The 23,972-nt window shown below is 38.5% G+C and overlaps 1 protein-coding gene across 2 annotated transcripts in view; it reads left to right on the top strand.

Moving 5' to 3' along the window:
• The window catches only part of LARP4B (La ribonucleoprotein 4B), a 55,793-nt gene that overhangs the window by 6,805 nt on the left and 25,016 nt on the right, over nucleotides 1-23,972 (top strand). For both annotated transcript variants that reach the window (XM_066551302.1, XM_066551292.1), the window contains exons 2-3: nucleotides 11,351-11,485; nucleotides 23,785-23,932. In XM_066551302.1, the coding sequence (XP_066407399.1) occupies nucleotides 11,405-11,485; nucleotides 23,785-23,932 (229 nt within the window). In that variant the 5' untranslated portion in view covers nucleotides 11,351-11,404. The remainder of the gene's footprint in view (nucleotides 1-11,350; nucleotides 11,486-23,784; nucleotides 23,933-23,972) is intronic.

Genomic DNA, 23,972 nt, shown 5'->3' with positions numbered 1-23,972 from the left:
GGAAAATATATTCCAGGAGGACTGTAATGGTTATCCCTTTGGTTTGTATCAAATCTTTTCCAGAATTCCAGTTCTGTGTGCATTTGAATTTGAGATCCATGGTGTTAGATTTCTGCTTCCCTGAGTTAGGAGTTTATTGTATGGTCCCAGAATGCCATGATAAAGAACGTGGCAAATTGGCTTTGAAGCTGTGTATGTGTCTTAAATAATAATTCAAAGTACTAAAAATACTAAGGATCCTGGAAATTCCATATGCAGCTTTTGACCTCCTCTTGCTTAAGTGCAACGCTGATTGCAGACTTGAAACGTTGAATCCAAGTAATAGCAATATTCTAAGATAAGACTATTAAGATCTGTTAAAGAAGGTCAGCCTTCTAACCTCACCCTTGAAACTGCACTGAATATTAACCCTATAGCTTCAAGTGGTGTTTTTAGTCTTGTCTTTCATCATAAAATGCTGCATCTGCTTCTGCCAGCTTTGGAATTTTTCTGAGGAAGATGTTGTTCGTAAAATCCTGCCCGGCAAAGCTGGGTTAGTTGTTTCCTTCACCTTTGCCAAGTGTCCTGCCTGGAGTCACAGGCAGGCTGTGAGTGCTTCAGCCACTCTCTGGCTAGCAATGCTGTGAAGAATGCGGAAAACTTAGAGCTGGTATTGGTAAATCGTGAGGAGGAACATTCAGTAATTGAAACAAGGAAGTTCGTTGTTCCCAGCATTGCCAAACTCACCCTCTTCATGCTCAACATTTAACTTGTTCCCTCTAAGCAAGTGCTAAGCCTCCTGGAACCTCAGCATGTGTTACAGCATTTGAAGATTTAGTGTTTCTTTGAAGAGCTGGGAAAAGACCATCAGTTGCTGCCTCTTAGCTTTAAAAACTTGAAGCACCTAGTAAAAATACTTTGGAATTGGCAGTTGTTTTGTTAAACAAACAATTTATGAAATGACAGGTCCACTCACAGTGAGCCTGACGTGCTGAGGTGCTGGTGAGTATGTTATCCAACAAAGTTCAGAATCTTTTTAGTTTTCACTCAAAGTCAGGAATCAATTTGTCTTAGACTAAAACTGTCTCTTGCAGTGAAAGTGCAACAGGCTCCTAAACTTGACTTCTCTATGTGAGTTCTTAGCATGCTTAATTGTTGCTTCTTTCAGCACAGGAATAGGAAAATTAATCTTACACTTCCCTTCAATAGCTACTTTAGGGAAAAGCAAACACTAAAAAAACACCCCCACCTCATTGGTTAAGGGAGAGGAGGCCAGTTATGTGGGGAAGGAAAGAAAACAAAGAAAATACATTATTATGCAAGATATTATCTTTACATAATAATTCCTCATATGTGCATGAATTCAGAGAAGGTATGGTAGGATGAGACAGACTTGGTGTCCAGAGTGCCAGAGTAAGCTTCCCTGCTGGAGATAAGATATCTGTCAAAATAGAGAATAGTTTGAATGAAATAGATTATAGATCTATTTTCTGATAGCCTTGTTAATCTCCTCATGAAGTCTTGGTTGGCTATGGGTAAGAGCAATACAGGCCTATTTTAAGAGTTCAAGAGTTTAAGCTACCATGTAGTGTTCTGTAACTGACTATTTAAAAATAGCACAGGAATGAGCAAGTTTTTGGGAAACCCAGTCATTAGTGCTAACAGGTATTTGCTCCTGCTCTGTCTACTCCAGGGCAAGCTCAAATTTTCTCACCAATTCAATTTACTGTTTCTAATCAATTGCTCTTCTGCTTTCTGTGTGTATAGAAGTGTTCAGTTTTTGACTCATGTCATATTAGTGAAAACAAGCAACATGGATGATGGTTGCTTTCAGGTGAGGTTTTGTATTTGATAGTGCTAAAATTTAGAAACATACTTTGTGGTGCTTTCCATCGCTTTTTTCCCCCATCACTTAACATTTGCGTGAAATGACAATTTCTGGATCAGTGAGCAGAATTTGATATTAAATATTGGTATTACATTAAAAGCCTGGAACAGTCTCCCAGCTAATTTGTTGGCATAAAGGCCTCTGAAGTTATTGAAAAGCTTTGGCTTTCAGAGAAAATCCAATTAGCCTATGAAAGACCACCCTAAAAGATCTAGAATTAATATTTGTGTAGAAAGCAAACATTTTTAGCAGTTAAATTTATGCATATTAGTAAAAATACCAAGACTTTTCTTTGTATTGCCTCAGCTGTTGTGTTTGCAGATGAGAATCCTACTGCACTGGACACTGCAAGCATAGGCTGTTGCCTTGTAGGTGGATGGGAATGTTAGAAGAAATCAATGTGAATAGTGCATTAGTATAATATATGATGCCTATGCTCTGATGAGATTATTAAAATATATTAATTAAAGAAAAAATCCTGCTGAAGGAAGGAGCTTCCGTCACATCCTGCAGTTTCTCTTAACTCGTGTTAGACATAAGTATAAGGGGGTTTATATACATAGTCATTGTTTAGGCTGGCTGGTTTTAGAAGATTATACGAAGAATTAGTCTGCCTCTATGGTTAGGCTTATTTAACAAATGTATTCCAAATGTAGTTTGAAAGCAGAGGCAGCTATGAAGTGCTGTGCAGAGTGTGGGGTCCAACTCTAAGCTAGTCATTCAGTAGCTACTTTAAAGCATTGTTTGCCCTGTATTTAGGCTTCATTAGTTTTCTGATGATTTCAGTGCAGAAGAGGCAGTGGCTTGCACTGCCTGTCCTTTCATTCTTTAATTCAGTACAGACAATGTTCAATCTGCTGGGGTTTCTGTTGTGAAGGTCCTGCAGATATGTTACTGTAGCCTTTCCTTTTTTGGTTTTGAGTTGTTTTGGGTTTTTTTTAATTGGTGATCCTTTGTAACAGCAGCAGCAGAGTGATGTGGACCTCAGCTGTTGAGTTCCACTGAGAGCTGAGGTTCTGCTCTCTGCTCCTCCGGTTTCCTAGAGCAGGACAGAAGAGTTGCTGCCACCAGGCATTCAGCTTGAATCCTCTCTGCTCCACTGCTGTTTTGGTGGCCACACAAGTGAAGTACATGTGCAGGCTACTAGTGTGTAGTTCTGTTTAACTATAGAGGGGGGTGTTCAGATTTATTCAAATTCTGTTCTTGCTGGTGATGTTTTCTGTCCTGGAAAAGTAAAAAGTTGTGCCAGAGCTGGGAGGTAGGCAGGAAATCAAATGCTTGCAAATATAAGGGTGGGCAAGTGATGGAGCATTTTAGTGGAAAATCATTATACTTCAAGGTACTTACCTAATCTGCTTGAGCAACAAATTCCTGATCTCTTTCCTGAGAAAGTTAAAAGACACTTTTATTCAATGTGAGATGTTTTCTGCTCTTTGTAGACCTTGGTAATGAATGTAGAATGTGTAATTCTACATTCAGCTTATCAAGAGAGAACAGGTTGTGGAGAACTACTATAATAATTAATTTATATTAAGTTAGCATTCCATTTTTCAGAATTGTCGTGATTTGGTTGACCTGCTAACAGTTTAGCTCTGCCATTTGGGGGGTTTCTTAGAAAATGCACAAATCTGAGAGTTGAGAAGTGAATTTTAATTAAGTGTGGTGCTTTTGAAATCATCATCTGATAAATATCTTATCTGACACGATAGTTATAATAGAAATTAAATATATATCTTTACGAATAACCTGCAGGGTGTGTGCTGTTAGTCCACTTACAGTGAGGAAAACAAGCTTGTGGCTTTGTGATGGATGTGCAACATGAAGCAACTCCTGCTAATTAATGAGTTGAGTTTCTTAATGTAATGTGCTTCAGCCTGCAGTCAGGAGAGTGCTGCTTCAGACTGAAAACTGAAACAAGCCATAAGCAAACTGAAAACTGCTCATGACACAATCACTCTTGTCTTCAAGGCACATGACACTCTTATAAGGCATAAAAATGTCTTCCTAGTGGCTTATTCCTGCTTGGTAGGCACTGCTAGTGTTTTTAAATGGTAAGATTTTTGTTAAGTTATATACCATTAAATATCTGGTTTATTGCATTACTGAGGAGGATGTGAGCCACAGGCTTCTTGGTCCATCTCTGGAGTGATGTTTGAGTGCACATCAGATAATAACTGCATGTGTAGTTTCTTGGTGTGCAGGAGGGCTGCAGAAATTCTGTGAGAGACCATTGAGTGTAGTGAAATTATTTCATTTTCATTACACAAATATATTTTAAATGCAGTGCATAAAAGGCTAGATACAAAAATATAATCATGATACAAAAAATACATACAAAATTATAATAATTTTTTTTATTTGTGGAGGTCATCCTGTTATCTTCTGTGCACTGTTGACATCATCTTCTTGTTTGAGGTGCTGAGTAAGACTGTAACTTTACCCTCTTCCCATTTTTCTTGCTCTTCACTGAAGGAGTTTTTCGTATGGCTCTGTACAGAGTCCTCATCATTTACCAGTCTCAGGTTTCTTTGGTATTTTATCACCTTTGTTTAGTAACTTGCTGCTTGGCATCTTTTGGACAGCTAATTACTGTAATGATCTGGATTTCCAGACTTGCAGAGTAATCAGTTCTGATGTGCTCTTCATAGCACAGGTTTCTGTGTGAGTGAGAATGCTCAGTAAATGATGAGAGTTGTGAATTGCTTGGGAAGCCTTGCTTGGGAAGAAATGCTTCATAGATCTTTAAATAAAAAAATTGAGTATTTCTTTTTCTTTAAACAGCAAGATTTACTATTTCAGCCTTTTTAAAAGGAGAGACTACATTTTAAGGAATAATTAATAGAATTGCAGAACAATTTTGGAGGCTGTTAACCTTATAAACAACAGAAGGGATAAAAAACCCCCCAAAGTTGTGAAGTAGGTGCAGCAGCAGCTCTAAATGATTTGTGTTTTCTGTTGAAGGATGTTAAAAAGGTACAGCATTAAGGTTTAATTGTTCTTCTGACACTGCAGTTCTTGCTGTTGCCTTGTGCATTTTGAAGTGCCTTGAGTTTTCCAAGTGTTCTATTGCAGGTGTTCTATTCCAAGTGTTCTATTTGCCCCCAGGGTTAGGTCCATGTTCCTCTTCAGGAACCCAGAAGTTGCATTATTCTGGAGAGTGCTGGGGCATAAGTAATTTCTTGGCAGGAAGGAAAACTGAAACAAATCCAATGGTACTTTTCTCGGGTTTTTTGAAATCTTAACTTTTCAGCCACCACGCTGGCGTGTACACTGGATGCTTGTATGTTTTGAAACCTTCATCTGACAGACTTGCATAAATCACTGGGTCTAACCAATAAGCTCCAGAGGTGAATTTTCAACTTTTTCCCCAACTGTTGAGCTAATCAGCAGTTAAACAAATTGACGACCTTGTGATGATTTTTAATAGTACTGCATTCAAGACTTCTGTAGACACATGCTGTGACTAAATATTTATGTCGTGTCAGCTTTTTAATTGCTGTTGTGTAATAGAGATTTTACAACTGATGTAGGCACAGTGATGATTGCAGAGATGGCCGCAAACAGATATGCTTTTGGTGCTGTTAGATTTCTTATTCACAGCTATATTATCTGCTGTGGTAATGGAACTTCTTCACAGCATATTTTATTTTAAATAATGCCATCCTTTGAAAGCCGGATTGCTTGTCACATCTGTTCTGTAAAGAAACTGATTTCCTACTTTGAAGGGGAAGATGGAAACCCCTGAGTTCTGTCACAAGTTTTCTCTGTGGGCATGATACAGCTTGGATGATGTTACTCATCTACAGAATGGTAGCATGTGCCCCATGCAGCAGGATGATGGGTCAGCTCTAACAGCTGAGATGGTTTTTTGTAAGTATCCTCAAACAACCACCTGATGAAAATTGCAAGTTTGTATCAGTGCTTATGACACTAAGAGGGACACTCTCAGCCTTTCAGGATTAGAGTTTTTCCAGTTTTTCTTGATGATGCTGTATAAGCTTAACCAAATATCCTGTATCTGAGTTGGCACTGGGACTGAGAACATGATTAACTCATGATATATTGCATATGCTTTGGCTATTCACAAAGCTGGTGAAGCTAATAAAGAAAAGTTAAACTTCATTTAAAGAAGAGCTAATGTATTAAAATTGTAGCATATTTTTGGGAAAGGCATCTCTTATTTCTCATATAAATGTCTATGTGATGTCTTCAGCAGGTGCTAAAACTTTTCAGAGCTGAGGTCAGTGGTAGCTCTGATTACCTCTGCTGTGGTGATCCTCATGGGTACACATGTGTGGTAGACGGTGAGAAAGAATGTTCTCTCTCACAGTAGAAAGAGGATTTCTGGCTTGCAGCTGGAAGTTTGTTATGAGGCTCAAGTTAAGCAATGCACCTCTGTTTAGAAAACATTTTAAGCTTTCTCATGTTACTGAAGTGTATTTCTGTATTAGCCTTGTGAAAACTTAATCTGTGTTTAAAGTTTCTGACATGTTTGCTAGGAAGAATTCTGCACAAAGCCAAACTCAAATCTATTTTTGTTTGTACTTGCTGGAAGAGCAGTGAAAAGTTCTTTTATTCTAGCGAGCTTTTTTTGTTTTATGCTGTTGCTATTTGCAGGGTGAAAGTTAGTTGTCAGCACTTGCATTTGTAAATCTCTTTTTAAGGGCTGATTACCCTGGGCTGAAAGTTGGCAGGCAAGATCTCGGCCCTAGAGCATTGTTTGGGGTTTTGCATGTTTTTAAATAACAGATCTATGTGACTGATTTGATTGAGAGAACACATGCTGCTACTCAGACTGTAGTAACTGTAGACAGTGAAACAGAGTGCAGAAAAGCACACTTTGAATATGAATGAGAAAAATTAGAGATGTCTACAGTGAAAGCAGGAGGATTGGGGGCTACACTCCAGGGAGGTTTTTAGGGAGGTCAGCAAGAGCAGTAGAGGTTTTGTTTGCTGTGTAACAGTCAAGGAGATAGATGTCTTTTCCAAACTATTTGCAAGGTTGTGGTGCCTGTGGATGCAGTGTGTTTATAAATACCTTCAGACAGTTGCACATTAACTCTGCCCATACTGAGATACCCAAACCTGCACTAAATGCAGTGTAAAGGTTAGTTGGGTGTTGGCACCACACTAACACACACGTGTGGCTTCTGGATGAGAGCAGCCCCAGCTCTGCTTGGCTTGGCACCCAGGCAAGAGTGATCATGTGGTTGTGTGCACTTATCTGTGTAGTCATTCTGTGGGCCACTGCTGGTTTTTATGTTCTGAAATTATGGAATTCCTATAACTAGATGGCTTTGAAAATACTCTACAGTGAAGAACCATGCTGTCAGCCTTAAAAAAAACTAAAACGCTACAACTGCCAAAAAAAACCTCACAAACAAACAAAAATTAAAAATCAACCTCTCCCCCCCCTACCAAACAGACCCCATATCTTTGTATTTGTGAGGGTGGTTGTGGATGTTGCAGAGTGAAACCAGTAGGCTGAAATACCTGTGTTGCTTGACCAGATGGTCTCAGTCCCTCCTGAAAATATTCTTGTAACTCCTCAAGTTAACCACTCACAGGTGTCCACAGGGACAGATCTGGTGACTAATGAGAAAAGGAGTAATAAGCACTCTTGCTGTTGCAATTACTAGTTTTGCAGATGGAAGAGTGTATTCCAGTTTTGGGGAAAGCAAATATGGCTGAATATTGTGCCGTTTCTAAAGAAAAATGTTTTTCTTGTATTTTAAACTTCTCTGTCTTGGCTATTTACAAACCAAGTTTGGACTACTTTTGGTAAGTCTCAATAAAAAATCTAGGCAGTTTCTCTTGGGATAGATAGTTGTAGAAATAAGTACTTGAATGTCTGTAGTAGAGTCAAGAACAGAGTTATTCTCAAGTTGCTGAACTCAGCTTATTACTGCATGATCACCAAATGGCAAGCTAGAAGGATATAATGGTTTACTATATGCATTTGCAGAATTGAAATTAATGGTTGCTTCTAAATCAGTGAAACACTGGCACAGGTTGCCCAGAGAAGTGGTGGATGCACCATCCCTGGAAGCATTCACAGTCAGGTTGGACAGGACTCTTGAGCAATCTGATCTAATTGAAGATGTCCTGTCTTCTTGCAGAGGTGTTGGACTAAATGACCTTCAAAATGCCTCTTTCAACTAAAAAACTGCTCTGTGATTCTGTGATGAAAAAATTGTCATTTGATTGTGATAGCTCAATGTTCTGCTGTAGGTAGTGCTATCTCTGTCCCAAAAGGGTTTGCCAACTTGCAATTTTCTCTTGAATGCCTCCTGCTTATTGCTGCAACATTTATTTATGCAAAGATACATTGAAGTGCTGACTGGTAAACCATATCTTTTAAAGTCATGGACAAATTAACTCTTCAGTTGGATGATAATTTTTATTGCTGCATTAAAATGCTCCATTTAACTTGTCACTAATTCAGCTGATAATCTCTTTCAAACAGTGAATCTGTGGTTTCTAGAATTGCCAGTTATTGATTGTGGTTTGTATAAATAAGCTTTTATATGAAGAGATATATCAATACTAATGAAAAACATGCTAAAACATATCATATGGAGAGCTTTTAACATTCCATGATTTTTATTGGTTTTCTCTTTCCTGAAGTATCACTGCCTTTTTCTACAGCCCTTGTATTCTCTGACATGATAGTCATGGGAGTCTGCTGTCATGTGGGTTTTGTTCTCTAGGAGTCCAATAAGTGGCAGTTCTGCAGTAGGAAAGGTGGCATTAACTTGCCAGAACAGCCCTGCATGTGGAGTCGTTTTCAAGTATCTCACAACCACTGGGATTTTGCAGCTGAGCACTTGACATCCTGCAGACTTGTAGCAGTGGGGTGTATTAAGTGAAGAGAAATTGCAACAGAAGCTCCCTCTTTGTGTGTTTGGGATCTTTCTGTATGGCTTGCTCATTTGCAGAAAGGCAAAGGCTGATCATTGTTAAAAACATGGGATTTGGAAAGCAGGTTTTATCCTCTTCAAACAAATTACTTTATTGCTGTTGTTTGGAGTGCCATTTTGATCCTTAGTGATCAAAATTTAACTTAAATACATGGGTTTGACATTGTAATTACTAAAAATAATTTGTTTTCAAGGTGAGTGGTATTAGTATGGTGTGTATCACAACAAATCCATGTGTCTAATGAGAATATGATTATGAGTCTGAGTAAGCAAAGTTACCTATGGCTTCAATCTAGACTTGGCCTGTGATAAGCATCTTGCATAATCTCATCTAAGGGAGTTCTGAAAAGCAGTAGGGTGATATGCTGCTCTAATTGCTGGTGGCTTACCTGAGGAATTTGAAGTTGCAGTGTGCACACTGCAGTTGTGTGGTGTCAGGTTAGCTGACAACCTGTCTGTCCTCAGCTGCAATTAATGATTTAGCTGGGTATGTTGTGCTTTATGGCCAGTCAGCAAATGCTTTAAAGGACATATATGTAGTGGAACTTTACCTTTTGTTTAACAGATTCATATAATTGCAGCTGTTTCCCTTCCCTTCCTTTATGCATAAACTTACAAAGTTCTGGTGTTAACACAGTGTACCAGAGGATGGAAGAGATTGCAGCATGGCTCTGGACAGGCTGATCCTAGAAGGGAATGGGAATATGTGAGATAAACAGGTGACAGAAGGCTATAAAGAGGTACCTTAACATGGATATGGGGATCAAAATGCTGAGTAGATACCACCACTGCTGACTGGAACATGCTTGTCTTTCTCTAAAGTAGCCTTTAGCTTATGAATCTGGACTAAAGCTATGCCCAAGGGTAGTATGAACAGCAGTGGAGGTTACATACAGTGAATGTGAAATGAGTAAGGAGTCTTGGGCTCTTTTTAGAAAGAAAAATTAATCCAAAATTTGGAAAGGCAAACAGAATTTCTTTAAAAAACATGAGCAGAAGTGTTCTCCAGGAGGCTTAGACACTTCATGCAGTGCTAAAGTGTCTACCTCTTCCCATGCATGGCTTTGAGCAACACAGGGTCTGGCTGTTTATAACTGCTTTTGAAAAGTTGCTTTCATCCTGAGGATGGTTTTTGGTTATTTTATAAAATATAAACATCCTGAATGAATTCCCGACTTTGTTACATAACCTGTGAGTATACTTGTGTGTAACACCGTGAGGAATAGTGTAATTTTTTAGTTCCATTTTAATGTGGTTTTTTTGTCTGTGCCATTTCTTCCTTAAGTAGTTTCTATTCCAGGGTGAGAGACATAGTGTTAAGAAAAGAAACTTCTGAGAATATAACAGTGACTTGTGTTTCTTTTGAAAGCATACTTTTTGTGCTAACTTCCCATCAATAGCACGAGGTAATTCATGTAAGCTGAAATGTTCATCTTCTTGGGGATGTCAGTATATTTGTTTCCTCAGCTATATGTACAAAATACCTTTTGCATAATCCTGTAATACAGGTGCTCAAATCAGTTTATAGCTGAGCATAGTAATTTTCTTTGAAAATATTGGAATATATTCAGTCAGTTGCATTTGTATTTGCTTTTGTCCATTTCAAAATACAGTGTAAAGGAGACTAATGGAAAGCCATAATGCTCTAGACTGAAAGTCTTCTTAACTCTAGCCTTGGAGTCAAGGTAGCCTAAAAGGAGCTTATGTTCCTAAAGAATGGAACATTACCATTAGCTTACGTGTGCTACAAATCTTTACATTTTCATTTTAGGGAGATTGCATGTTTGGTGTCACCAACTTGAAGGCAATAGATCTTTCTCATGCATTGTTACAGATACAGTACTGGAATTTCCTATGAATAAAAAAACTAAAAAAGCATTTTACATCTTTTTAGAAAAGAAAAAATAAAAAAGCCTGATTTTCACACCTCAATATTTACTTTGAGACTTCATGCTTTAATTGGTTTTTTTGGCATCTTTTAAAAATAACAGCATTAAATAATAGCATCAAATTTCAAAGCAATGTCACTGTCAGACTTTCAACTCTACTGAGTTTTTCACTTGTTTAATCAAAGAAAATAAGATTTTGGGATGATAGAGCAGAAGAACTGGTTGAGTCTAGCAGAACTGTTGTAACATGCTTCTTAAATCTTGCAAAGATAAAATGACCATGAAAGTAGTTCTAGAAGAAAGGTTGGTTTGTGACTAAATGCTTCTTAGTGAGTGGAGTCTGCAGGTTATTTGAAGAAATCATGGTTTGAAATGCAGTGTGAATAAGTAAGGTGAGAATCAAGAGAAGCTTTCCCAGTGGAATTTCCCTGCCCAGTGCTGTGGCAAGTGTTCATCTCTAATCCCAAGGCAGCCAGTGACTGGGAGCTGAGTGTATCTGCAAGGTGGCTTTATCCTCATTTTATGTTTTCTCTGGATGCATAATCCTGACCGAATTGTGTGGAAGTTCTTTCGCCTTTGCTCTGAGTCAGGGTGGCGTGTCTGGAGTGGCTGTGGTTCTGAGGAATTTCAACAACCACTTACTTACAGAATCTTTTGTCTTCTTATTTCTGCAGCTTACAAAGGTGACCAGTAAAGTTCTCTCTGAGCAGCCAAAAAGCAGACAGCTCATGACTTCTGATCAGGACACTAAAGTTGTGGCTGAACCGCAGGTGCAGCAAGTACAAGAAGTTAAGGACGGTTCTCATCTAGTAAGTATTCTAATTGCATGTTCCCCTGGTGTGCTGTAGGAAACATTGTGTTTTCATTATGTCTTAATCAAAATTTTAGGTCAGAACATTTTAGAAGACAGTTGGCTGACAGAAAGCATTGAAACATTAAACAGCCCGAGCAGAGCTGTTGGAGGTGGTTAATTCTCCATACTGACTAGAAACCTCAAGTTAGCTTGGCTTCAGCTCTTTGGGGGGATTTACATAAACTGCAAGATATGACAGTTTGCAGTCATTTAAGGTACAGGTTTTTTAGGCTATGCAGGAATTGTATCACTAATCTTGAACCAAGGTCCTTGGTCACACCTTGCCATGTGAGGGCAGTGCAGGGAATGCACTTTGTATGTATGTGTAATTGAAAAAAGCACAAACCCATACAAGCAGGAGTTGGCAGTCTGTAACAGGAATTTTGCTCAGTCAGTTGTGACAAGTGGCACGTTGCTGTGCTGCTGTGCAGGATCCAGTGAGTGGCTATATGGGATGCTTTTGGCAGATCATACAGTAGATTGTACTGTGTGCTTATATGTTGTAGTAAATGCTGCATATGTCTTCAAGAAGATTGAAGACCTTGATTTTTATTCAAATACGTTCAAAGTTTTGTCTTTGTTAACTATATATTGGGAGGAACGTTTCCTCCTGGGACATCTCGAAGGGTTTGGTTTCATTGTATGTTCTTCCAGGAGTTTCACTTGTGCTATGCTAAGGAGCAGGTACTTCCTGCTTCCAGCTTAGCTTGGAGCAAGCACTAGGGAGCATTCTGAAAAACCCCTGCTTTGCTTTTCTAAGAAAGCTGGTGCACTTTTTGTTTATTCCTCTTCCTCCCTTTTTTTTTCTGAGTTCTCTGTTATACATTTCTTAGATGTGAATTTTTACTTATTTGACAGTAGAGGAAAAATTCAGTCTGGTTTTCTGCCATACTTCTGGAAGCTGAACTATTGAGGTGTGCTGTGTTTGGGGTTTTTTTGGTGGTTTTTTTTTGGTTTTTTTGGGTTTTTGTTTGTTTGTTTGTTTTTCTGTACCCAGAGTATTAGTGCCAATAAACTTGAGTAAGAATGGCTTGCAGATTTTTTTCAAGAGCTTGAAGCTGTCCATGCATTTCAACAGGTGCATTAGCATTAAAGGCAATTTATTAGTCTTCATATGGGTGCCAGTTCTTTTAATTTGACATACTAGAATTTTTATTTAAAAAAAACTGTATTTAAATATTAATTCCTGTTCTTCCCTACTTATTTGGAGAAAAAGAGCATAACCATTTATTTATATTTCAGGAGACCTTACTGTTCTTTTCATGGGAAGAGAAAGCTGATGTCAGTTTAGATATCTTGGATATCTCCTAGTACCCATAGTGCTATAATAGCACATTTCAAATAACTTGTTCTATTGGATTAAAGCTTTTCTTTGGCTGAATATTTTATCTGAAAAAGATGAGACCTGTAGCTTATTAGGCTTTAAGTTATACTGATATGATACTCTTATGTGCACAACATCAGAAGGTCATTCTGGCATGAGCATAATCACCAATATATTCTGTTAACAGTGGTGTTTTCAAAATGGTCCCTTGTGTAATGCCTCATGCTTACATGAGTTGATTTTTGCCAGTGCTTCAGGACTTCACTTGCAAGTTCTGTGAACAAGATTATAGTTGGAGAAAAACTTCAGAGAGTGCAGGAAAGAGTTAGCAAACTGAAATCATTAAGACACTTCCATCTTTCCATAAATGTGATAGGAAGGAGGAAAAAACTTCTGGAATCCTGGCTCTATTGCCTTTAGCAAGTCCATACTTGAGGTCAGGCAAAAACCACCTGCTGTTTGCTAATTATTTTGAGATCAGTGGTCTAGACTGCAAAAAGACATAGGTGCATGTTTGTGCTGGTCATTATTTCAGTGTGCATGTGATATGGGACCATACAGCTCTGGCACCTAGTGAGCTTTCTAGGGGTCTGTTTTTAATAGACTTATAAGAGATGTGCTGAATTTCATTCCCAGCTGTTTTGGCTGTGCTGTTCCACTGGGTTCTCTTGATACACTTTGTCCAAATGCTTTTGTTCAGGAAGAAAGTTATTTCAATGGGGAATCTTGATACATTTCTGTAGGTCCTGTAAAAATAGGTATTAGGCTAATTTTCATCAGAAGTGGCTATATAACAAGTATTTTTTTTCCTCTTTGAACAGTAACTAAATTTTTCTAATTATGAGCTTAGTCATTCTGTAATTTGGCAAGAACAAAACTGAAGACATTCTACTGTGAGTAATGTTGAATAGGTAATCAATAGTGACTAAATTAAAATGAAGGTTTTGATGTTTTGGATGGAATCCTTCAGAGATCACTTTTCAGGGTTGCTGGTTAAAGATACACAGGTCACTTTTTCACTAACATGTTTCAAAGTCTTAACCTCAGAGTGAGTGAGACAGTCTTCTGCATTGAAGTAGCTATGAAACTATGCTATTTAAAGCATAATCTAGGTCAATCACAAGTCTAGTATGATTCTAGTATGGTTCTACTCTGGTTGGTTCATTTCCAACACAACCAGTCAGTTTGGCTGATTCTAGTGGTATTTACCAGCAGAATTTTGCACATAAGTTGTTTGAAGGAAATTGGCATCTTGAGGATCTTCATGGATTTCTTGTCAATAGTAGCTTAGGCTTACACATTGGAGGTACATAGTTTAGAGGATACTAGCAGATTCTTAACTTTGATGGTTTTCTTAGCTTTGGGAGTTAAATGTGCTTTTTTTTCAACTTCATTGACCTAGAGGTGGGCTTTGTCGCTTCAGGTGACATCTGCCAATAGACTATTTGTATCCTGATTTGACAATTACTCTTTCTGAGAGAGCCCTTGTTAGGCTGGACCCAGGAGAATCAGCATTTAAAAAGCAGTTCACTCCATTTTAACTCACTTCTGTGCTTCCTTTTCAATAGTAACTCTTTGCTGCTAGAAATTAGGTTACTCTGAGGGAAGAGGCCAAGGTGCCAATCCCATGGTGGAGGTAGTTTGTATGTCCTGTCTCTGCCAAATTAAGATTCAACTGACTTTTAGTGCTAAAAGCATGCACGAGTCTTTTTCCTTGCTTATTGAGCCTAAATTCTTCCTCTGCCATGCTCACATTTGAATGTGTGGCCTCTCAGAGCACTTTCCAAGGACCAAAGAATTTTCTTTCTTTGATTAGTCAAATTAAGACCTGATGGGGAAATTTGAAAATATCTTCAGAAGGGATTCCTGTCACCAAGCGACAACAAGTTCTGCAAATGTGTGTTCCAGTGCAGGATATTACAGTAGGGCCATTTAAACTTGCCATCTGATTGCAATATTAGCATCACCCATTCTTTCCCTAGCTGAATAATTACCAGGTGCTGCCATGGGTTTCTGTTAATGGGAATTCTAATCTGTGTGGTACACTGATGTTTGTTAATCCTTATAGGTACTGTAAACAAAAGTTCAATCCTACTGTTGTTCAAAGCAGGGGGAAAATATCTAGAGCTTCCTGAAAGATGGCACTTAATTGTACTTACCAAAAATGTTTTTCTTAGGAAATACTATAAAAGGATGTCTTAGGTTTATTGCTGCTGGATTATGTTGTTCAAAAATCCTTTTGCAGCCCATTCAAGAATAAGCTTCAAAATGAAAAGGAACTGAGGAAATCAAGTTTACTAGTTTAATACAGGACCATGTGCTCAGTGAAAATTCAGTATACCAGATAAACCTTAGATCATTGGACAATGCAGTTTTACATGCAGTATATGCCAATTTAATGTTAAGCAGCAGTTTGTATAATGAGTAGCTGGTATTCAAGAGATCATGACTAGCTTTAAACAAGAAATGGGAGAATTAGGCTTTACACTGAACATGTACAGGATCAACATCACAAAGGATCAATACTGGTTGGTGTTTGCTCTTTCTGTCATGGTATTCTAGATTTAGGCCATAAGAAAAGTGAATAAGGCCATAAGAATAAGTTTATACATGTAGATGACATCTAATGCTCATGTTTGATTATTTCAGAGTGTAGAATATGTACTTAAACTCTTATCAGTCCATTAACCATGATCTATTGGAGGGAAAGTCAGGCAATTTGATCAGCTGTGTCAGAAGCCTGCAGTGGTGTCACTGCAACATCTGTTGTGAGGCTGCTCTTCTGTGTTCCCTTCCCTGGTGATGGGCATGGCATCAGGTGTGGCCTGGGAGTGCAGCATAATCACTGTTTCTTCAGAACTTGTTACAGTTGCATGACTTTGTTATAGAGAAAGAATAAAGGAAATTAGAATTTGGTAGGTTGTAAGGATTGTTTTGGCTTGTGTTATTGTAACTTTGAATCTAGATTGTTTTTAAATTTAGGCCTATAAGGCTATATATGGAATAAACCCTTACTCCTTGGCAAAGAATAAGTACATTGGGAAATGAAAGAGGGTGAGTATACTCTAGTTAATAAGCATGTTGACATCTTGCCTTCTGTGTAGGTGTGTACAGGATATAGGACAAAATACCTATTAAAAAAAAGTAATTGTTCAGGTTATGAAAGTGCTGCTTCAGAGCACTTTTGTTTCATGCAGTCAGAAAACCTGTTTAGGCTTTGAGTAGATGAGCAATATACCAGAGCTAAAATATGCATGAATAAAGAAAGAAAAACCCAAACAAAATAACAAAATTTACTCCCCAGACGAGCTGGGCTCTGAAGTAGCAGAGCATGAACTCTGTTAAGTGCTTTTCAAGTTGGTGGCAGTGTCAAGCTTAGCCAGAAGGTGCCTCAAGTGATGTAGCGTAACAGGAGTGGCATTTTCTGCTTAAATTCATGTTGCCTTTTTTTTTCAAGTTGTAATCGCACACTAAATAGTATTGAGAAATTTGACTTAATGAATGTGCACTGTAGCTGCTTTAAAATAGAAATTATCCCTGGAACCCTAAGATAAAAACAAAGGAACAAGTACAAAATGTGCTCTTACACATGAGAAGGGTATGGGAAAACTGGAATAAGTTTCTGCTTGCCTGAACTGCTTCACCCCTTTTCTTCCCATTAGTTGATAGGAGAAGTGGTTGTTAAGGCACTGGAAAAGTGGACTTTGCCCTGCTCTGTCTCTTAAAGACACTTAGCTCCTCTCTAGAAAGCATGAGTTAGTAATGGCTAAATCACAAGGGGAAAAGTCTTTCTATTTGTTTATCTGATAAGGGAGTTTTCTGAATAATTGTGAATTTTTTCAGTATTCCTGTGACTTTAAGCTGACATTAAAAACAGTTAAATTGTTTGCTCATGGCATTTCTTCAAAAAAACTATTCTAAGTAACTCCCTCCCCCTTTGCCTGTTCTCGGTTCCAGGGAATGCTAAAGAGAGGAGTGACTTGGCATAGTTTTCAGTCTGGATCCAAGCATGTTGAATAACTTTGTCCCAGGGGAGAATTGAAAAAAATGCAGCAGATGGCAGCAATGATGCATCAGACTTCCTATCCTTAGGAACAGTGTAGCTGCAGGCACTTGGAGTCTTCCTGGGTCGGATAGGGGGCGGGGGGAGGGTAGTTTTCCTCTGATTTTACTTTACAATTCCAAAGCAGACTTGCTGAAGAGGGGATGTACTTTTTTATCAATTCAGCAATCTTTTATGGTCAGAGTTAGTGGAATATTAGTTGTCATAAGGTGCACAACCAGTGGAAAAATAGCACTGAGTTCAATGCTCATCTGGAAGAACATTGAAATAGAGTTTAAGGGTCTGTCCTGTCTTACTCCCTTTTCAATATCTTTTAAGTAACAGAGGAGGGTGGTGCTGTAGTTGTACACTCCGTAAGCTCTCTGAAGTATGGGGTCCAAATCTGAAATAATAGCAATGCATTTGAGAGAAGGTCCAAACGATGTGAGGTAATGGAAAGGCAAAGACGAACAAATCTGTTTAGGGCACAAAAAGATTGCTGGGTATTTTCAGCTTTTTTATTGGGCTTTTATATTTGAAGAAACAGAACCACTTTTTATTAGCAACTACAAGAACTTACAGTAATAGAAGTATTTCAATATGTAAATACATGTGTATAAAAAAGGTTTAGTTGTTATGAGGTCAGGAGGAGTCGGTATATGTACAACAATGAAAACTACTGAGGACAGACTTTTGGAAGGAATAGCATTCAGTCAAATTACTTTTTAAATATTTCTGAGTTTTACTAAAAGGATACACAGTTTTCTTCTGAGCTTAAGTATAATTAATCCTGTCACAGTACCATGAGGTGGGTAAATGATCTTGAGGCCCCCTTCAGTGCTATAAGTCACTGAGGAATTACGTATTTTTTTTTTTTTCATGCAGATAACAAATTTTAAAAAAAGGCTTGGAACAGAATTAGCTTCTGATAAGGTACAATGACTGCTCAATGGAATACATGAGTCTTATCTATCTTTAGCCTGTTTTTCCTAAAGAAGTAATTGTGGTGTAGGTTCAGCTCTGGGGGAAGGGAGGTGAAGGAGAAAATGGTCCAGAAAGTGTTTGATCTACATGTCAGATTTAAACATGTCAAGCCAGAATGCATTTTAACTTGTGTAGAAGGTGGGAGTTGTAGTAAATATGAAAACAAGTAGTTTCTGGCATATATGGGCATTGTGAAAGATGTCATTTAAATATTTTAACTATTTGGATGAACAAAACTTTTTAGGAAACAATAGAAGTTCATAAGACTCAGTAGTACTCCTAAACAGACTGTAATCTCATTAGAAGGAGTATTTGGCTTGAATGTTAGAGTGTATATGATGAAATACTGAAACATTGCTCAGCAACTGGGATTTGGACTTTGAGTGGCAATGACATATGAACCCCTGCATGGTTTTAAAGTGTGCTATTTTTGGCAGTTGGGTGTTGGCTTGTCTCCTCAGTAGCCATAGAAAGTTAGCGTAAAGAGGAAGGTGATTTGCAATGAGAAGACCCTCTGACACTACTTATTAAACATGGGCTGCTGCTTCAGTAAAGAATTGAGTAACAGCACGAGTGAGGAGAAAACCAGCTTGTTACAAAAATCTGTGGAAGAGGAAGCACCAAAGTCAAGGATAAGTAAAACTTTATCTTCAATTTTTGGAACTGTGGAAAGCCAGGATCTGCATACAGTGGGAAGGACAGTTAATGGGGCAGCTGTGACAGTCGGCATTGAACGTGTTTGTGGTGATGATTGCGCAGTGTCAGATTCTAAATCTGGTTTTTGGGGTAGAAAAGGAAAATATTCGTCATATAACAGCATGGGGAATACTCCCCATGCCAGCCCTAGGAGGACGTATGGCAGACCTTTTAGCTTCTTTAATTCCTTTAGTCACCTCTTGAAAGTCTCTGGTACATATGGAAATCTGCAGAGAAGTGAAGAAAAGAAAGATAAGATTATTAAAAAAAGAGCACCTAAAAAATTTAATAGTAATGGTCAGCATGTGAACAATATAGAAAATAATAATAGCAATATTAATAATGAAAATGCAGCTTCACAAGAGCTTTGCTTGTTTGATCATATTTCTAATTCGCATGTAGCAGATATCATAGACAAAGGCTTACAGAGTGAAATTTCCTTAAATAGAAATTCTCTAGAGGATTATGCAGTTACATGTGACCATTCAAGGCAAAATGAAACAAGAGTGAGTGTTGAAGACAGCAAGTGTGACAGCTTACAGAAAGTTTCGAGTTCATATAGAGAGATGTCTCCAACATTTTCCTGTCTTGATGTAGACAACAGTCAAAACGTGAAAGACAAGGAGTTTTACAGCATTTGTGTTGTAGATGCAGAAGATCTGAAAGGGGATGAAGAGGTGCCAGCTACTGTGCATGAAGAGACTGCAGCAGACATAGATAACTCAGCTGTTACTGATGAAGGAATGTGCGCCATGGCACGACCTCTAGACAGAGGGAAGGAATTTCCAATGCAACAATTGGCACAAGTGGAAGCTAAGTTTAATTCACAGAAAGAACTGTTTGAGTGTAAAAAAGAGGATAGATCAAACATGGAGAAAAAGGATACAAAGGAATGCTGTAGCCTAGACATCCAGTGTTCTTTTGATCACTTATTGACTGACCGGTGTCACGTGCAGAGGTTAAATAATGACAGTACAGTAACAGATGTCTTAAAAGCAAAAGTGCCTGGTGAAATCATCCCTGAGAATCAGCAAGAGGACATATATACCATGGGTAGTGCTGCCAGTTGGAATGAATCACTGCATACAGGTTGTGATTCTGTGAAGCCTGTGGATGCTGCTGGAGAGGACCAATACAGCCCTAACTCAGAAAAGGTGAAAAACAGTGATCATATTTCCAATGTATTATTAAACACTGGAGTATCTTATTCAGGAAAAACTGTGGGAAGTCATCATTCTGATGTTGTACCACTTGTTGTGCCACTGACTAGGCATCCCTCCAGTGTTGTAGAGCAAATAAATACTGAACAGGTGGTAGACAACATAGGGGGTAACTTTAAATTATCATTAGAGTTACATGAAATGGACAATGTAGAAAAACTTGATGAAGTCTGCTTTCTAGAGCCAGAAAGTGAAGTAAACTCAAATGTGGAAAAGAAAACACTTGAAAGAACATATGGTGATAGCCAAACATTTTCACCAGACTCTAGTGAACATCACAGCAGTTTTGAAGAATCCTTGAAAGACGGAGAGAAATGCACTGGTATAGTTTTGCATAGCTGTGAAGCTTTGAACGTGACTGAAACACAGCTAAACTTGGAGGAAGGTTCTGATTTTCAAAGTCACATTAAGGGTTGCACTGAAATCAGGACATCATGTGAAGCTGCAGTCCACAGTGTCATGGAGGAGGAGAGCTGTGTGAGTGCCTCTGAACTAAAAGGTGACTTTCTTGAGGAAGCTGGTAACTTGACCAGAACTAGATCAGGGATAAGTGATGGCACTGTGACATCTCATGCACATAATCAAAGCACAGATGAAATGTTCCTAAAGGAAAACAGCCTAGAGTGTCAGGTTTCACAAGAGTTAGTAGAGAATAAAGGTAAAGTATGCAAATATTCAAATTCAGATGACAAAACCAGTGTCTCTTCTGTATCTGTGGAATGTGAGCATATGAATAAAATAGATATGAACAGCAGACAAGATAACCAACAGGATGTGTGTTCCTTCCACACAGTGGAAGATCAATGGAGTGCAGAGACTGAGTCAGCCAAAACAGCTGGGCATGTAGTAGAATCTGTAAAACAGACAAAATTTGAAGGTCAACTAAATGAGTCCATTGATAACAAGGCAGAAAATGTAAAACAGAGTCTGGATGCTAACATTGCTGATTGTGATAAAGGCATCTTCAGTTGCAGTGAAGGCTTGGCTGGCAGTCAGAATGCTCCCTCTGACTCCGCTGTACCTGCAGTCACGGACAGTTGTATGTACGGGAGTGTAAAATTAAAAGATACCATGAAAAATCTGGAAGATGCCAGTAAACTCTTAAAGACAGACCATACCTTTTTACCTGTATTGTGTCAAAATGCATGTTCTCATGAGCATGACAAACCACCAGAAGAGCCTGAGTTGTGTCACTGTGCCAGTCCAGAGCCAGAAGTTGGGAACACTCAAGTTTCTGTTGGGCCTTTTAATGAGGAAAGATCAGAAACTCATGAAAAAAGTATGTGTGATGTAAATGAATGTAATTTCCAGGATGGTGAAGTAAACCAGTATGTCAGCATCCACGCAAAGGAGAACCCCACTGGTTTTGGTTTATCAGCTGAGAATCTAGAACCTTTTACCAGGGGGAATTTGAAGCAGTTGCAAGCCGAGACTACTGAACTGAAAAACACCAGTTACATATTAAATACTCAGATGAATGACTTGACCACAAGCTGGGAACAGATGCAGCCAGATCACAAGATTTTCTCAAACAAAGAGCTTGGAGTTTGTGTTGACCCAAAGCAGGTAGACAAATATGCTGCTACTCCTTCCTATGAAATACCCAGTGCCTCTCCTGGTGCAGCAGGATTTCAGCAAGGCGGAGAGCAGTGTGTGTTAGGTCTGATGGAAGATGGATCAAGTGACCAGAAGCAGTCCTACGACCCGGACAGACAAAATCCCCACGTTGAAATGTGGTCACATTTCATCAGTCTTCAGACTGGCAATGCTGATTGGACAAATCAGCTGCTTTCTGACATGGTTCCTTCTGGTAATGGTGAATATCTAGTGGGCTTTTTATGGAATAGTGCAGCTTCTAATGATACCATGAAGAATGACAGACTGTGTATAGTTAATGAAAACTTCCAGAATGAACCTGAAAATTTACCAAGTGCTTCATATGCAGTGGAAACATACCCATATCAGCTGCTGGCACCGGAATGTGCTGGTACGTGGGGATGGCACAGTAAAGATGAACTTGTAAGTATTCTGCAGAAGTGGTTTGCTCTTAAAGCTTAAAGCTGAAGCTAGAAGTTTGACTAAGCCAAGTCAAACTGTGGTTTCTTTAGTTAAATAATGTTGTTTTGTCCTGAACCTGATGACTCCCTTTCCTTTGAAAAACCGAATGCAGAAGTAAAAAATTTTGCTGAATATTGATTTTTTTTTTTTCTGTTTACTTTGTGTGAAAGTTCAGTCATTGGCAAAGTAACTTGATTGCAGGTTCTCAGTTTCAACTGAACTTAAGATAAACAGTGTGCAGAAGGGAAGCTTGCTACAAACCATTCTCAATGCTCTTTAGCTTTGTATAGGAAGAAGTGTTTGTGGATTTCCTGAAGTTCTTGTTTGGTAGCAATTAGGAAATCTTTTCCTCACTTCTGGAGGTGAGTAGTGCTGTAGAGAGGAGTGACTGCAGGAGAAGTAAGAGGGAAGAGCTAGGCTGGATCTTGGCTAGCTGGGCTAAGAAACAAGTGAAGCTGTCTGGACACAATCCTGAGCTGCTCTGTGGACCCTGCTCAGGCAGGGAGGTTGGGCTGGATGACCTCCAGTGGTCCCGTCCAGCCTTACCTCCCCTCTGCAGAAGTCAACCTGTAACAGCTGCTGCTCCTTTTTTCTTCCCTGCTGAGCTTCCCTGAAATTGTTCCCCTCGCTGGCTGTGTTGGAACAGCTGCTCTGACCTTGCCCTGCACTTGCAGTGTGGGCAGTGGATTGTGCTCAAGGCTTTTTGCTCTCTCCTGGGGGAACTTCTTATATTAAAAATGGAAACTGATGGATCTTGCTGTCATCTTTGAATCTTACTATGCAAGTAGTTATGTCAAACACTTCCACTTTTTCTAAGTCTTCTCTGTCATTCAGGAGATGTGTTTAAGTAAAATTTTAAAAGTTTTTGTTATTTTCTGGATATATTCTCTATGCACTGTGATAATAAGTATTTGAATGCATGTGTTTAAGAAGATTTAAAGCTTTGTGGGGTTTTGGAGTGCCTGTCTCTAAACACTGCAATGCTCCTAGCATCTGTAAATTTAGGAAGCAAATTTTTAATAAGCTTTTTTCGTGTGTCTTACCATGAGCAATATTCTTTCCCAGTGTAATTACATTAAAACACTCAACATATATTTTGTGTGGAATAATTCAATGCATTTTGCTCAAACATAAGCAAAACAAGTCTCATATTACTCTAAAGTATTCTATTAGATGTTTGCACTGCAAAGAGCCATCTCTCTTAAGCACAGATGTGGCCATTTATATGATGGTTGTCTATAACCATATGTAATCATTAAATGTGTCCATTTCCAATCCAGGTTAAAAGAGATTATCTTGACATGATTTAACTGGATATGGTTATTCATTCTTTCTGTCCTAATGCTCTGTTCCTCCTCTGAGTGTAGTAACAGAAGTTGTCATGCACATTTATTGCTTTCAATTTTCCATAATGTTCCATTAAAACTGTTAAGTGTTTATATAATTTCAGAAAAATCCCTGTAGTTTTGTATTTTCTTGATATATTTTTAAGTATTATTTTGCAGATACAATAGATACAGATCTAACATGTTAGATTGATGTACAGATAAAAGTGTAACATATGATTAGCAATATAATCAACATCAAGAAGACATATATATTAGAGAACTGCCTGAAGTCTAGGTCAAGTACAGACTGGGTTAGTCTGTCAAAGGCAAAGAATGAAATGTTTGTTGTCATTTGCTCTGCTTGGATAACATTTTCTGGTGGTTTTAATCAGGGAAATGAATACTGTGCAGTACAGTTCAGTTGTGTTTGTACCTGAATGGATTATGGGAACTCAGTTAATATATTCAGGTGTGAAAAAACATGACAGTAAAACCTTGAGTTGTATGTCTGATACTGTTATTTGAAACTGAATGTATCTGTGCACCAGGGATTTCAGGGATTGCTGTGCATCCCTGAAATGCATAATCAATTTCTTTTTGTAGGAGTCAACCAAGGTTTCTGAGTTAAACCCCAATGCAAAGGTGTGGGGAAATCATATGTTACACTTGGAAGCAAGTGGTGCCACTGATGGTAGTGTGAGCAAAACGTGGGAAGAAATACCTGACCAGCCTCCAGATTCCTGTAAAGAAGGTATGAACAAGAGCTTCTGGCTGTTGCTCAAGCAGAAATC

This window comes from Molothrus aeneus, chromosome 1, assembly GCF_037042795.1.
Source record: "Molothrus aeneus isolate 106 chromosome 1, BPBGC_Maene_1.0, whole genome shotgun sequence".
NCBI lineage: Eukaryota > Metazoa > Chordata > Aves > Passeriformes > Icteridae > Molothrus > Molothrus aeneus.
This window is presented reverse-complemented; position numbering and strand designations above follow the sequence as displayed.